The sequence below is a fragment of the Salvelinus alpinus genome, chromosome 2 (assembly GCF_045679555.1).
Source record: "Salvelinus alpinus chromosome 2, SLU_Salpinus.1, whole genome shotgun sequence".
Classification (NCBI taxonomy): Eukaryota; Metazoa; Chordata; class Actinopteri; order Salmoniformes; family Salmonidae; genus Salvelinus; species Salvelinus alpinus.
In genome coordinates this window covers 93,493,722-93,511,156 of record NC_092087.1, presented here as the reverse complement: position 1 = coordinate 93,511,156, position 17,435 = coordinate 93,493,722, and the positions used below count along the sequence as shown (strand labels likewise).

The 17,435-nt window shown below is 42.7% G+C and overlaps 1 protein-coding gene and 1 pseudogene across 1 annotated transcript; both read left to right on the top strand.

The window, feature by feature from the left end:
* LOC139541736 (GTPase IMAP family member 7-like) overlaps positions 1–2,870 on the top strand; it is a 19,331-nt pseudogene extending 16,461 nt beyond the window's left edge.
* Positions 2,871–13,401: 10,531 nt separating this feature from the next.
* On the top strand, positions 13,402–17,224 carry LOC139541727 (GTPase IMAP family member 7-like). The gene is made up of 4 exons (XM_071346702.1): positions 13,402–13,431; positions 13,668–13,730; positions 13,923–14,095; positions 15,833–17,224. The coding sequence occupies exons 1-4, from the start codon at positions 13,419–13,421 to the stop codon at positions 16,637–16,639; spliced, it is 1,056 nt and encodes a 351-aa protein (XP_071202803.1). The 5' UTR covers positions 13,402–13,418; the 3' UTR covers positions 16,640–17,224.
* Positions 17,225–17,435: the final 211 nt, after the last annotated feature.

The following is a 17,435-nucleotide window of genomic DNA, read 5'->3' as shown; positions in this document are numbered from 1 at the left end:
GTTATATACTATATGTATGTATTGTACTCAGCTAAGACCACTTTAAATGTATTTTTAAAAACCTAAAAATGTCACCTAATTTTAACATTCAAAGTGCCTATTAAGTGCCAAATGAAGTAACAGGTTTGACCTAAACAGGGTTGACGATTTCATCTTAATTCAGCCATAAATCCCTTCGTGACAGGGGGAATGGATGCATAGTGTGTGCAATTGAATTCAAGCTTCACACATTTATTTTGTATTATCTCATTAGCATATGATTACAACATCCCCCATAACAATCTGTATGTTTCTCATCATTCGTCATCCACAGAGAAAGGTGGCAGAGCTATCGACTGGGGTCATTTTAATTCCAGGGGTATATTAGTGATCATAGCCCAAAGGTGGTTTATTCAATTTTTCACATTTTTCATGAGTTTGTCAATCAACTTGTTCTTAACAAATCTAAATCATTGTTTAGTGATTCTGTAACAATATGGACCTAACAAAATTCAGCCGAAAACACCTAATTCTTCTCACAGTAATATGATAAATAGGACTTTTATTTCTATCTAGGTTTCTCTGGAGACCTAATGACAGGTGATCCACCAGAGGGTGGAGGGGGACCTGTATCAGTAATGTTGACCAGATAGACAGATAATCTGCACAGATATACTTCCCCATGTACTCACCTTTTAACATTTTTACATTTTTACATTTTTAGTCATTTAGCAGACGCTCTTATCCAGAGCGACTTACAGTAGAGTGCATACATTTTATAAAATTTTTACATACTGAGACAAGGATATCCCTACCGGCCAAGAGCAGACACTCTTATCCAGAGCGACATACAGTAGAGTGCATACATTTTATAACATTTTTTTTATTTTTTATTATTATTATTATTATTTTATTTTTTTACATACTGAGACAAGGATATCCCTACCGGCCAAACCCTCCCTAACCCGGACGACGCTATGCCAATTGTGCGTCGCCCCACGGATCTCCCGGTTGCGGCCGGCTGCGACAGAGCCTGGGCGCGAACCCAGAGACTCTGGTGGCGCAGCTAGCACTGCGATGCAGTGCCCTAGACCACTGCGCCACCACTACTCACCTCAGATTGTACTTTTCTATACCATGTATCATATGACTGTGTACAAAACATAAATTACCTGTACTCTAGGGCAACTCTAAAAAGTATTTAGTGAATCCAGGTTTCTTCTTTCTACATACCACCAGAGGGTGGAGGGGGACCTGTATCAGTGATGTTGACCAGATAGACAATGCACAACTACACACTGTGGGACAATGTACAACCATACAATGTGGGACAATGCACAACTACACACTGTGGGACAATGCACAACTACACACTGTGGGACAATGCACAACTACACACTGTGGGACAATGCACAACTACACACTGTGGGACAATGCACAACCACACACTGTGGGACAATGCACAACTACACACTGTGGGACAATGCACAACTACACACTGTGGGACAATATACAACTACACAATGTGGGACAATGCACAACTACACACTGTGGGATTGAATGGCAGGCATTCACACTCATGTCCGACATACACACGAGTGAGCATGGAAACGCGAGCGCGCACACACACACACACACACACACACACACACACACACACACACACACACACACACACACACACACACACACACACACACACACACACACACACACACACACACACACACACACACAGAAATGTGAGGTCCTATTTCATTCACACAGAGAAGTGAAGCGTTCAGAACCATGATTGGCATCCTGTCCTTGATAGCAACCATACAAACCTGTCCTTGATAGCAACCATACAAACCTGTCCTTGATAACAACCACATAAACCTGTCCTTGATAGCAACCACATAAACCTGGGTTACTTTTCATGTTATATTTGACTGTATGTCCTTGCTCATTTTGCTTGCCCACATTCATGATATAGACAACTAGCCCACATTAATGATATAGACAACTAGCCCACATTAATGATATAGACCACTAGCCCACATTAATGATATAGACAACTAGCCCACATTAATGATATAGACAACTAGCCCACATTAATGATATAGACAACTAGCCCACATTAATGATATAGACAACTAGCTCACATTAATGATATAGACAACTAGCCCACATTAATGATATAGACAGCTAGCCCACATTCTACATAGTTTATTGAGCTTGTTTTCTGTCTACATTCAACCATATTATTTGTTATTGTGACTGATGTTTTTTTCCCAACACTACAGTGGTTAGCACAACCTTGTGACTCATTGAGTTTCCCGTTTTGTCTTTGTGGTACTTTTGAGAGGAAGAGGGGGAGGGGGAAGGGGCAATGTTAGCTCAGAGTCAGTTCGTTTTTCAACTTTCACTTTGTGGAGTTAACTGAACATACTCAACAGTACATGCATGCTATGTTCACTGTATTCTCTTTGCCCTCTCAATACGTTCACCCTCTCTGACCCTCATGCCTCTGATCCTCATGTCTCTGATCCTCATGTCTCTGATCCTCATGTCTCATGTCTCTGATCCTCATGTCTCATGTCTCTGATCCTCATGTCTCATGTCTCTGATCCTCATGTCTCATGTCTCTGATCCTCATGTCTCTGATCATCATGTCTTTGATCCTCATGTCTCATGTCTCTGATCCTCATGTCTCTGATCCTCATGTCTCTGACCATCATGCCTCTGACCCTCATGTCTCTGACCCTCATATCTCTGACCCTCATGCCTCTGACCCTCTGACCCTCATGCATCTGACCCTCACGTCTCTGACCCTCATGTCTCTGACCCTCATGTCTCTGACCCTCATGTCTCTGATCCTCATATCTCTGATCCTGACAGACTACCATTAGAGGGACCTAACCCTGACCTTGGACATAGCCCTTTCTTTGTGAGTGTATGTGTTTGTATGAGTCTGTGTTAGTGTGCGTGCATGTGCGTTTGTGTGTACGTGCATGTGTGTATGGGCAAAAGCCTTGCTGGCACGCAAGGCAAGGTGTTGAGAGTGAAAGTAAGGTAGGTATATGTTACTCAACATTGCAATCAGGGCAGTGGTTCACAGGGGCAGTGAACAGATTAGAACTGAGATAAGGACAGGAGGAGAGATGGAGAGAGGATGGATATAGAGGAGAGATACCCACCGTACACACTAAGAGAGGAGAGATGGAGAGAGGATGCATATAGACAATAGATACCCACAGTACACACTAAGAGAGGTAAGTTGGAGAGAGGATGGATATAGAGGAGAGATACCCACAGTACACACTAAGAGAGGGCAGATAGAGAGAGGATGGATATAGAGGAGAGATACCCACAGTACACACTAAGAGAGGAGAGATATAGAGGATGGATATAGAGGAGAGATACCCACAGTACACACTAAGAGAGGAGAGATGGAGAGATGATGGATATAGAGGAGAGATACCCACAGTACACACTAAGAGAGGAGAGATGGAGAGAGGATGGATATAGAGGAGAGATACCCACAGTACACACTAAGAGAGGAGAGATGGAGAGAGGATGGATATAGAGGAGAGATACCCACAGTACACACTAAGAGAGGAGAGATGGAGAGAGGATGGATATAGAGGAGAGATACCCACAGTACACACTAAGAGAGGAGAGATACACACAGTACACTCTAGGCTAAGGACCCTGGGACTAAACACCTCCCTTTCAACTGGATCCTGGACTTCCTGACGGGCCTTCCCCAGGTGGTAAGGGTAGGTAACAACACATCCGCCACGCTGATCCTCAACACGGGGGCCCCTCAGGGGTGCGTGCTCAGTCCCCTCCTGTACTCCCTGTTCATGACTGCATGGCCAGGCACGACTCCAACACCATCATCAAGTTTGCCGATGACACAACAGTTGTAGGCCTGATCACCGACAACGATGAGACAGCCTATAGGGAATAGGTCAGAGACCTGGCCGTGTGGTGCCAGGACAACAACCTCTCCCTCAACGTGATCAAGACTAAGGAGATGATTGTGGACTACAAGAAAAGGAGGACCGAGCACGCCCCCATTCTAATCGATGGGTCTGTAGTGGAGCAGGTTGAGAGCGTCAAGTTCTTTTGTGTCCACATCACCAACAAACTAACATGGTCCAAACACAACAAGACAGTTGTGAAGAGGGTACGACAAAGCCTAGTCCCCCTCAGGAGACTGAAAAGATTTGGCAAAAGGTTCTACAGCTGCACCATCGAGAGCATCTGGACCGGTTGCATCACTGCCTGGCTTCTGACCGCAAGGCACTACAGGGCCAAGCTTCCTGGCATCCAGGAACTCTATACCAGGTGGTGTCAGAGGAAGGCCCTAGAAATTGTCGAAGTCTCCAGTCACAAAAGTCATACACTGTTCTCTCTGCTACCGCACGGCAAGCGGTACCAGAGTGCCAAGTCTAGGTCCAAAAGGAGAGGATGGATATAGAGGAGAGATACCCACAGTACACACTAAGAGAGGTGAGGAGAGATGGAGAGAGGATATGTATAGCAGAAGGAAATGGAGAAAAGGAGGAGAAAGAATAAAATAAGAGATGAGAAGAGGAGAGGACAGGAGAGAGTGGCAGGAGGGAAAGAGGGATGGAGAGGAGAGGACAGGAGAGGAGAGAGTGGCAGGAGGGAAAGAGGGATGGAGAGGAGAGGACAGGAGAGGAGAGAGTGGCAGGAGGGAAAGAGGGATGGAGAGGAGAGGACAGGAGAGGAGAGAGTGGCAGGAGGGAAAGAGGGGAGGAGAGGACAGGAGAGGAGAGAGTGGCAGGAGGGAAAGAGGGATGGAGAGGCGTTGGATTTCTGCTAGATAGGCCAGATGTCGATACATTGTAAAAATGAATGAAAACTAAAAAAAAAAGCTTTTTGGTCTGAATTAAATGTTAGGGTTAGGCCTTAGGAGTTTGGTTAAGGTTAGGATCAAGGTTAGAGTTAAGGTTCAAGTCAGATGTTATGACTTTGTGTCTGTGCCAGCTACTGAACAAGATTCATGAGGAAAAACACTGACCAGCGATAGAGAGTGAAATCTCAAGGGTACGGAGGTCCAACCAAACTCTTAACAGAGACGCAGCCTAATGGTTTATGACAAGTGTCTGCTATCATTTAAAATGTGTCCTTTTGGCACATACTTTGACTCCATAGTAACAGGCACACCTACACAATTGCACATACACACCCACATGTTTCTCTGAAATGCCCACAGAATGCCTGTTCTGGTAGTACCATATCCTGTTTTTTTTGAGACCCTATGACTAAGCAGAAAGCCTTAAACAACACACACACACACGCACACACACACACACACACACACACACACACACACACACACACACACACACACACACACACACACACACACACACACACACACACACACACACACACACACACACACACACACACACACACACCTGTTTCTTGGAAACGTCTCAGTTCTGGTAAAACAGCAGTAGAGGGTGTGGTCACTAGTTTGAGGCAACATTAAGACTGAATAGTTGGATCTGAGATCATTGTTTGTCTTCACCTCCAACTAACCAGAGTTACATTGAGAAGTGGAGCTGATGAACTACAGAACAGCTTTCTAAGAACATCCAGGAAGAAGAGAAGATGTCAGATGAGAACGTTAAGAACGTTTATTCACTAATGTATTTACAAATCTTTCTAAGTTAAAATGTGAACATATTTCTAGCAGCAACACCATAAAGATGTAACAGCAATGCCATGGAAACAATAAATATTAAAGGGACTTTTACTCAGAAATGCAAAAACACAACTTTTACTGTTGAACGGCAAAGAAATGATGAGACAACTTGTCGTTCCCATGTCTGTCCTTACTGAGATTAAATGACTAGACCACAAAATGGCATAATGATACAACTTCACTCTATCACTGATTAAAAAAAATATATATTCTCATCATAAATTACACACAAGGTCCAAGTGAAACACTTTTAACCTGACCCCTCTGAGTACGTGCCACACTGGGCACCTGGGGAGCAGTTGTTGTGGGGGGGTTACTGCCTTGCTTCACCTTGTCGGCTCGGGGATTAGGACTACACTCTTAGAAAAAAGGCTTCCATAAGATTTCTTCGGTTGTCCCTGTAGCAAAACCAATTTTGGTTCCAGATAGAACCCTTTTGGGTTCCATACAGAACCATATGTGAAAAGGGTTCCACCTGGAACCAAAATGGTTCTACATGAAACCTAAAATAGTTATTCAAAGGGTTCTCCTATGGGGACAGCTAAAGAACGATTTAAGGTTCTAGATAGCACCTTTTTTTCTAAGAGTATCATCCTTCAGGTTACTGGCCCTACACTCTAACCACTAGGCTACCTTCCAGGTTGACTGGTCTACTATAAGATTACTAAGGGATTAAGTTTCAATTTGATCTGTCCTCATGGTACCAGTAGAGAATAATGAGGGAGACAGCTGTCCTCATGGCATCAGTAGAGAGATGAGGGAGACAACTGTCCTCATGGTATCAGTAGAGAGTTGAGGGAGAACCCAAAAACAGTAGTTTTTTCCAGAGGATGTCATGACCTCTGTCTCAACCCACCACGTGAGGGGATGTGTGTGCGTGTGTGTGTCTCTCTGCACGTGTGTTTGAACCAATGTTTTTCTCTAATCAATTCAGCAGTAGGGTAGCTATATGTACTTAAGGATACCCAAACAGGTAATTTTTCCTAGGGTGGGGATCAACAACACAAAAAGGTTTATACCCCTTTACACCTCAAGGAGAGCTGCTCTCCAGGGGGTGGCTGTCGCAGTCAATCACACCTTCCAACATAGAAAATACCTAGCAACCCCTGATCTGTAAAAGTTCATTCCTACATTGTCTCAGTTAGGACACAGAGTTTGTCTGAAAAGACATAGTCGGTAAAGAGACTCCTGCAATCCTTTACAGAAGAGAGAATTTTGAAGGTGAGTTGTAATTACAATCTAAAGAACGCTTTTAACTGTCACGATCGTCGTAACTTTGAAGAAGAGTGGACCAAGGCGCAGCGTGATAGAAAGACATCTTCTTTTATTATGAAGACGAACAAACGAACGTGAAGCTATACAAACAAATAGTGCTGACACTAAACACTACACATAGACAATTACCCACAATAGCCTACTGCCTATGGCTGCCTTAAATATGGCTCCCAATCAGAGACAATGAATGACAGCTGTCTCTGATTGAGAACCATTCAGGCAACCATAGACTTACCTAGAGACCTACACTCAACACAAACCCATACACTCTACCAAAACCCCCTATACCATACAACCACCCCAGACGAGACAACTATACACAAACATCCCCCCTGTCACACCCTGACCTAACCAAAATATTACAGAAAACAAAGATAACTAAGGCCATTAACTATGCATGTTAATATGTATATATTGTATATTATAAAAGGAATATTTTTTTAATAAGCTATTATATAAACATATATATATATATATATATACATTTATATATTGAATGAGACGAGGGGTTATTGTTAAATGCTTTTTTTTATTTAGTTATATGTTAAACGAGAATGGACTAGGGACCTATATACAGTGGGGAGAACAAGTATTTGATACACTGCCGATTTTGCAGGTTTTCCTACTTACAAAGCATGTAGAGGTCTGTAATTTTTATCATAGGTACACTTCAACTGTGAGAGACGGAATCTAAAACAAAAATCCAGAAAATCACATTGTATGATTTTTAAATAATTAATTTGCATTTTATTGCATGACATAAGTATTTGATACATCAGAAAAGCAGAACTTAATATTTGGTACAGAAACCTTTGTTTGCAATTACAGAGATCATACGTTTCCTGTAGTTCTTGACTAGGTTTGCACACACTGCAGCAGGGATTTTGGCCCACTCCTCCCTACAGATCTTCTCCAGATGTTATGTAGTTTGTGGGGAATTGTTAGATATTAATGCACTGTTGGAACTCTCGCTCTCTCTTTCTCTCAATGTATAACATTTCACTCAATGTACACCAAAGTAACAAATATTTAACAATGTTTCAATGTTTTGTATTGCAACAGTTATGAAAGACAATGACATCCAATTTTTAGAGAATTATTAATATAATGTGTTACATAGTGTGCATCTGTGATAACTTTATGTAATAGATCCTCTCTCTTTCTCTGTCTCTGTCTCTGTCTCTCTGTCTCTCTGTCTCTCTGTCTCTCTGTCTCTGTGTCTCTCTTTCTCTTTCTCTGTCTCTGTCTCTGGCTCTGTCTCTGGCTCTGGCTCTGTCTCTGTCTCTGTCTCTGTCTCTGTCTCTCTCTCTCTCTATCTCTCTCTCTCTCTCTCTCTAAAAAGACAAAAGACATGACATTGACTCCTGAGTGTTGAACTTTTGCCCCCTCTATAGCCACCCTGGTTATTACAGTATATGACTGATGGTCATCTACGATCGTTTTAACGTCTTGAACAATAATAAGGGGCACATGTACTCTTAAATGTCCACTCAGCACAGCCCTGGGAGCATGGTTCCTCTCTAGTTTTAATCCTAGGTTTATGACTTCTAGGGAGTGTTTCCTAGATGCTGTGCTTCGGCATATGCATTGATGGGTCTTAGATTTTTAGACTGGGTATCTGTAAAACACTTTGTGACTGCTGTGATGTATATAACATGATGATACATTGGCTATTTTAGTATTCCTTTTTTATTTTGTATTTACATGTTTTATAACCCGAAAGTATATTTGTAGAGTGGAGGGAATTATTGTTTATGTTAAACTGTAGAGAACAAGAACCTTTGGTGAATCAAAGAGTCACTGATGGTTTATATACAGTACCACACATATCCAGAAGGCTCGTTCTGACAAACAAGCAGCTTTAACGTTCTAAACGAGGATGTCAAGACAGGTCCGTACTGTAGTACTACGCTATTACACTGTTATGTTCTACTAATGTACTAGTATCTGAGATGTTAAAGAATCTCTACGGTCATGTACAAGTGTCACGTCCTGACCGTAGAGATCCTTTTTATGTCTCTATTTTGGTTGGTCAGGGCGTGAGTTTGGGTGGGCCTTCTATGTCTGGTGTTCTATGTTATCCTTGTGTTGTATTTCTGTGTGTTTGGCCTGGTATTTACATTTACATTTAAGTCATTTAGCAGACGCTCTTATCCAGAGCGACTTACAAGTTGGGTATGGTATGGTTCTCAATCAGAGGCAGCTGTCTATTGTTGTCTCTGATTGAGAATCATATTTAGGTAGCCTGTTCCCACCTGTGTGGGTGGTTGTTTCCTGTTTAGTGTTTGTTTCACCTTTCAGGACTGCGCGTTTGTCGTGTTTGTTGTTTTGTCAAGTGTTTCATATTTTAATTAAATAGTATGAACACTTACCACGCTGCACCTTGGTCCTCTTCTTCTCCTCCAGACAACAAGCATTACAACAAGATATAACTGTTAAGATAATTATGTTCTCAATGTGCATAAACTTAACTTCAATTAAACTCCTCTGTCTGTTACTAAGAATTTGTAAGTTTCTTATTGTAATGAAACCGACATAGGCCAGTCTACAATAGTCAGCAAGGTTTATTTACGAGAGCTCTGCTGTGCATATACAAAGATGTTCCTTTTATAATATTCTCTTAACCTATGCACATACATACACACTAACATTAGGATTTTCTCCTGAAGTCTCACCACAGTTTATTACTACTCAACTGACAGTTCCAGTCCCCCCCAGATACGGGAAACCTGGAGGGGCTCTCCCTGTCCTATCTTATCTCTCCAGAGTTCTAGCTGGGTCGGTTCAAACATAGTTTAATGATCCACTTAGCTTTCTTTAGGCACACACATTCCTCTCTTCCCAGGTCCAACCTAGTTGGACCTGTGTTTATTATTTACTTTACCATGCTACATAACCTCTAATCCCTAATGGCTAAGTTTCCAGGTAGAATTATTTAATAATTTATCTTAAACCTTTATAAAATCTTTTAACAATAACACATTCCCACAGCATCTAAGGATGCATACACTGACACTGACATTGTAACGTCCTGACCAGAGTTATTATGTGTTTTGCTTGTTTAGTGTTGGTCAGGACGTGAGCTGGGTGGGAATTCTATGTTGTGTGTCTAGTTTGTCTGTTTCTATGTCCAGCCTAATATGGTTCTCAATCAGAGGCAGATGGTAATCGTTGTCCCTGATTGAGAATCATATATAGGAGGCTTGTTTTGTGTTGTGATTTTGTGGGTGTTTGTTTCCTGTCTCTGTGATTGTCTGCACCAGATAGGTCTGTCTCGGTTTTTGCACATTTGTTATTTTGTATTGTTGTTTGTAGTGTTTCACTTGTTCTTTATTAAACATGTTTAACACTAGCCGCGCTGCACTTTGGTCCTCTCCTTCACCCCTGGAAGAAAACCTTTACAGAAACACCCACCAAACCCGGACCAAGCAGCGTGGAAACGGGCAGCAGCAACAGCAGCAGTGGTACAAGGAGGAATGGACATGGGAGGAGATTCTAGACGGAGAAGGACCCTGGGCAGAGCCAGAGGAGTGTCGCCATCCCAAAGCGGAGCTGGAGGCATCAAAAGCGGAGAGGCGGCATTATGAGGCGCTTGCAAGGCAGAGTGGCTGGAAACCCGAGAGGCTCACCCAAAAATTTCTTGGGGGGAGGCTAAAGGGGAGTGTGGCGAAGCCGGGTTGGATACCTGAGCCAACTCCCCGGGCTTACCGTGGAGTGAGAGGGCGTCGTACTGGTCAGACACCGTGTTATGCGGTAAAGCGCACGGTGTCCCCAGTACGCGTGCTTAACCCAGTGCGGGCTATTCCACCTTGCCGCACTGGTAGGGCTAGGTTGGGCATCAAGCCGGGTGCCATGAAGCCGGCCCAACATATCTGGCCTCCAGTACGTCTCCTCGGGACGGCGTACATGGCACCAGCCTTACAGGTGGTGTCCCCGGTTCGCCTGCATAGCCCAGTGCGGGCTATTCCACCTCGCCGCACTGGCAGGGCTACGGGGACCATTCAACCTGGTAAGGTTGGAGAGGGTCGGTGCTCAAGAGCGCGTGTCCTCCTTCACGGTCCGGTATATCCGGCGCCACCTTCCCGCCCCAGCCCAGTACCACCAGTGCCTACACCACGCACCAGGCTTCCAGTGCATCTCCAGAGCCCTGTTCCTCCTCCCCGCACTCGCCCTGAGGTGCGTGCCCTCAGCCCGGTACCTCCAGTTCCGGCACCACGCATCAGGCCTATAGTGCGTCTCAGCCGGCCAGAGTCTGCCGTCTGCCCAGCGGTGCCTGAACTGCCCGTCTGCCCAGCGGTGCCTGAACTGCCCGTCTGCCCAACGCCGTCAGAGCTGGCCGTCTCCCCAGCGCCATCTGAGCCATCCGTCTCCCCAGCGCCATCTGAGCCATCCGTCTCCCCAGCGCCATCTGAGCCATCCGTCTCCCCAGCGCCATCTGAGCCATCCGTCTCCCCAGCGCCATCTGAGCCATTCGTCAGTCAGGATCTGCCAGGGCCGCCAACCAGACAGGATCTGCCAGAGCCGCCAACCAGACAGGATCTGCCAGAGCCGCCAACCAGACAGGATCTGCCAGAGCCGCCAACCAGACAGGATCTGCCAGAGCCGCCAACCAGACAGGATCTGCCGGAGCCGTCAGTCAGCCATGAGCGTCCAGAGCCGTCAGCCAGTCATGAGCTGCCCTACAGTCATGAGCTGCCCTACAGTCATGAGCTGCCCTACGGTCATGAGCTGCCCTACGGTCATGAGCTGCCCTACAGTCATGAGCTGCCCTACAGTCATGAGCTGCCCTACAGTCATGAGCTGCCCTACAGTCATGAGCTGCCCTACAGTCATGAGCTGCCCTACAGTCATGAGCTGCCCTACAGTCATGAGCTGCCACTCAGTCATGAGCTGCCACTCAGTCATGAGCTGCCACTCAGTCATGAGCTGCCACTCAGTCATGAGCTGCCACTCAGTCATGAGCTGCCCCTCTGTCCTGAGCTGCCCCTCTGTCCTGAGCTGCCCCTCTGTCCTGAGCTACCTCTCTGTCCTGAGCTACCTCTCTGTCCTGAGCTACCTCTCTGTCCTGAGCTACCTCTCTGTCCTGAGCTACCTCTCTGTCCTGAGCTACCTCCAAAATCATGTGGGGGCCTTGGGGAGGATTCTTAGGCTAAGGTCGTGGGCGAGGGTCGCCACTCAAAGGACGCTAAGGAGGGGGACAAAGACAGTGGTGGAGTGGTGTCCTCGTCCACCGCCGGAGCCGCCACCGCGGACAGATGCCCACCCAGACCCTCCTCTTGAGTTGTAGGGGTGCGTTCGGAGTCCGCACCTCAGGAGAGGGGTACTGTAACGTCCTGACCAGAGTTATTATGTGTTTTGCTTGTTTAGTGTTGGTCAGGACGTGAGCTGGGTGGGAATTCTATGTTGTGTGTCTAGTTTGTCTGTTTCTATGTCCAGCCTAATATGGTTCTCAATCAGAGGCAGATGGTAATCGTTGTCCCTGATTGAGAATCATATATAGGAGGCTTGTTTTGTGTTGGGATTTTGTGGGTGTTTGTTTCCTGTCTCTGTGATTGTCTGCACCAGATAGGTCTGTCTCGGTTTTTGCACATTTGTTATTTTGTATTGTTTGTAGTGTTTCACTTGTTCTTTATTAAACATGTTTAACACTAGCCGCGCTGCACTTTGGTCCTCTCCTTCACCCCTGGAAGAAAATCTTTACAGACATTGTATTTTGCTATGTGAAAGTAGCATAAGTATGTGTAACGAGTTTACAATTTTGTTTAAAAGTTCAGAATATGTCTCTTGGGAATATTGAGATGGGGTACATATATTATGTATTTCAATTTCTTACACATTTGTAATAATACTTGTGAGTTGGAGACACGTTCTTCAGAGGTTATAATACAAACACATATTTTGATTTAGTTCAGCATTGAATAGTTTTTTTTACATGTAATCTAAGATCTTAACATCTAATACATATACAACTTTTTTCATTCCCCCCATGGCTATATAAACCCAACTCTAGGTTTCATTTGTGTTATAATAATGATTTACAAATGAAAAAGTCAATAGTTAATTGCATATTATGTAATTGTTGATTCGATTATTTTTCATTATTTAGCCTAGCACAGTGATGCTGAAATGTTGGTGATTTACCCAATAAATTACTGGGAGTTTATATATGGAGTGTGTGACTCTTTATTTTGATAGTTTATAGTTTATTCGCCGTTAGTCAGCACCTCTACATAAAATACGTTTCTCTGGGTGTGCGTCAGCTCATGTTTTTTATTTGACTAATAACAGCTTAATAACATATGATGTGATTTGTGAAGACATTTTGAAAAGTTCCATTAAATAAGAAAAACTGTACAGCTATAAATCTGAACCTGATATATAATTGATCATGTATTGTTTTATGTTTACTATAGTTCCTTTACTTGAGGAGGAAGAGATGACCGACTTCAGTGAGTATGGTTAATTTCCGTCATGGTCAGATAATTAATAAACCCCAATTCCCTCTGTTGTCAAACAGTGAATGGTAAAAAAATATATATACTAGATAATACAGTATATGTACACTGTCACCAAGCCAATAAATAATACATATTTCAGAGTATACTATGGAATCATTGAAAATAATGCTGCAAGATACTAGGAAAAACATTTATTTCATGTTCTGAAGATGGATTATTATACCCAGGTGAAAGATCCACACCCATAGGTGTTGCATCACCCTATCCCGTGGAGAAAGACAGCCCTGCAGGTAAGATAACAGTATCAGACAAATAAAACTAGTGATGCAAAAGCTAGTCTTCACTGTTGCTGTTAGCTGAGTGTTGTCCCTGTGAATCTAAATCAATGACTTTGGTAGCTGACAATGATGTCCATGTGAATCTAATTGAATGACTTCGGTACCTGATAATGATAAAATGTGTTACCATTTGTATTTCCACAGATTCAGAGCAGCCAGCTGATCTGAGGATAGTTCTGGTGGGGAAGACTGGATCAGGGAAGAGTGCAACAGGAAACACCATCCTGGGAAGAGGTGCCTTTAACTTTTACTGCCTCAGAAACCCGGATCCGGGAGCACCCCCCACCCCCCACACACTGATTAGCATAGATAGCATAGCTTCAGAAGTAGATAGTAGCATCTAAATATCATTAAATCACAAGTCCAAGACACCAGATGAAAGATACAGATCTTGTGAATAAAGCCACCATTTCAGATTTTTAAAATGTTTTACAGGGAAGACAAAATATGTAAATCTATTAGCTAAACACGTTAGCAAAATACACCACTATTCTAACTCCATCAGTTTCTTACTCCTTCAGGTGCTATCACCAATTCGGCTCAACTAAGATATTGATAGCCAATAACCTATAAAAAAAACCATCAGATGACAGTCTGATAACATATTCATGGTATAGGATAGTTTTTGTTAGAAAAAAGTGCATATTTCAGGTAGAAATCACAGTTTACAATTGCACCGACCATCACAAATCCACTAGAATTACTAGATAGAGCAACGTGTATGACCAATTTACTCATCATAAAACATTTCATAAGAATAGACAAAGCATAGCAATGGAAAGACCCAGTTCTTGTGATTTCAGACCATATTTCAGATTTTCTAAGCGTTTTTCAGCGAAAACACAATAAATCGATAAGTTAGCATACTACATGTTCCAACGTTACCAGAGCATCGATTCCAGCCAAAGAGCGCTATAACGTAACCACCGCCAAAAGATATTAATTTTTTCACTAACCTTCTCAGAATTCTTCCGATGACACTCCTGTAACATCATTTTACAACATACATATACAGTTTGTTCGAAAAGGTGCATATTTAGCCATACAAAACCGTGGTTACACAATGAAAATACTAGGAAATCAAGCCTCAATATGTCTGACGTCATCTATCAGAGTGATCTAGTTTAATTAAAAGCTAATCATATACTTGACTAAAAAATACAGGGTTGACAGGAATCGAAAGACAAATTAGTTCTTAATGCAACCGCTGATTTACATTTTTTAAATTATCCTTACTTTTCAATACAGGGTTGGCCAAGTGAAGCTATACCAAACAAAATGGCGATGTATGCGTTTAAAATATTTCGACAGAAACACGGTTTATCATATTAAATATTGCTTACTTTGAGCTGATCTTCCATCATATTCTTGGGCAATGTATCCTTTCTATGTTATAAACGTCTTTTGGTCGATAGATGTCCTCTGTCCTTCGAAATGTCCATCACCAACGACCGACACCCTAAAGCGTGTCCAAACTTTCAGAGTGCACGACAAAGAAATTCCTCAAAATCGCACTAAACGGATATAAATTGATATAAAACGGTTAAAATTCACTACATTATGATGTTTTTAACAACTATAACGACTGAAAACATGACCGGAGAAATACTGCTGGTTAGAAAACGATTTGGAACGAGGCAGGTCCGATGGCCTTCACGCTTGAGGCGCACGTTGAGAAAGAGGGGTCTCTGTACATTTTTGTCATTTATAATGGCTGTGAACGTCCCATAGACTTCATTGAAAACGTGATGACGTACAGACACCCAGAGGAAGACGTAGGTAGTGTCGGTTTCTTCATAGCATTCACTGTGGCCTTATAAACAGACCCCAGATCAGAGGTAAAAATTTCTGAAATCTGAACCCTGTCATGAAAAGTGCTGTAGAAATTGTTCTGTACCACTCAGAGACAAAATTTCAACTCCTATAGAAACTATAGACTGTTTTCTATCCAATAATAACAATAATATGCATATTGTACGATCAAGAATTGAGTACGAGGCAGTTTAATTTGGAAATGTAAAAAAAAAAATAATGCTAACAGCTCCCCCTATTGACAAAAGGTTAAAGAAGAGGCCTCCTTTGTGTCTGTAACTGAAAAATGTGAGAAACAGAGTGGAGTGGTGGATGGGAGGAAGATTGATGTCATCGACACCCCGGGGCTCTATGACACAACAATGTCTATAGAAGAGATGAAAAGTGAGATAGAAAAGGCCATCTACATGTCAGTCCCAGGACCTCACGCCTTCCTGCTGGTGATCAGACTGGGGAGGTTCACAGAGGAGGAGAGGAACACTGTGAAGTGGCTCCAGGAGAACTTTGGAGAAGAAGCCTCAAAGTACACCATAGTGCTGTTCACTGGTAAAGATCAGTTGAAGGGGAGAACAGTTGAAGAGTGTCTGAATCCTTGTGTTGCACTTCAGGAACTGATCAAAAGTTGTTTGGGAAGGTACTATTGTCTCAGTAATGATCAGAGGGATGACCGTCTTCAGGTCAAAGAGCTGCTGAGGAAGATAAACAAGATGGTGGAGATGAATGGAGGAAAGTACTACACCAACAAGATGTACCAGGAGGTTCAGAGGAAATTGAGAGAGGAGGAGGAGAGAAAGAAACAGGAGATGGAGGAAGAGAGTAGGAGAAAGAAGGAGGAGAAATTGGAAGAAGAAAGGAAGAGACAGAAGGAAGAAAGGTGGAGACGGGCTGAAGAAACGAGAAGGAAAATATTTGTTGCATCTTCAGTAACAGCTGGGACTGCAGCACTTATTGCTGCTGAAGCAGCAGTGGTTGTGGTAGCAGGACACATTCTGTTGGCTGGGGCAGCTGTATATAGTATAGTATCTTGGGTAAAGAAGAGAAGACAGTAAAAAACAGAAGTATGTTTTCTGCCCAGTGACCACAGATGGAAATTAGCTACTGTATACAGAAGCTGGTACAATACTTATGCTATTAATGTTAAGCATGGTCCTTGATGAATTAATAAACAAATTAAGTTACAAATAATTACATGTATACTGTAGGTGATTCAAAATAATACAATTAGATCAAACTTTTTGGGGTAATTTAATGAATCAATTTGTGATTCAAAAAGGGTTAAAGAGGTGAACTTCTAATGTAAATGGATATATGATACTATTTCAGTAGACTATTGTGGTTTTAGTCCTCTGTGATGTTATATACTATATGTATGTATTGTACTCAGCTAAGACAACTTTAAATGTATTTTAAAAAACCTAAAAATGTCACCTAATTTTAACATTCAAAGTGCCTATTAAGTGCCAAATGAGGTAACAGGTTTGACTAAAACAGGGTGGACGATTTCATCTTAATTCAGCCATAAATCCCTTTGTGACAGGGGGAATGGATGCATAGTATGTGCAATTGAATTCAAGCTTCACACATTTATTTTGTATTATCTAATTTGCATATGAATACAACATCCCCAATAAAAATCGGTCTGTTTCATCATCCACAGAGGAAGGTGGCAGAGCTATCGTCTGGGGTCATTTTAATTCCAGCTATATTAGTGATCATAGCCCAAAGGTGGTTTATTCAATTTTTCAAATTTTTCATGAGTTTGTCAATCAACTTGTTCTTAACAAATCTAAATCATTGTTTAGTGATTCTGTAACAATATGGACCTAACAAAATTCAGCCGAAAAC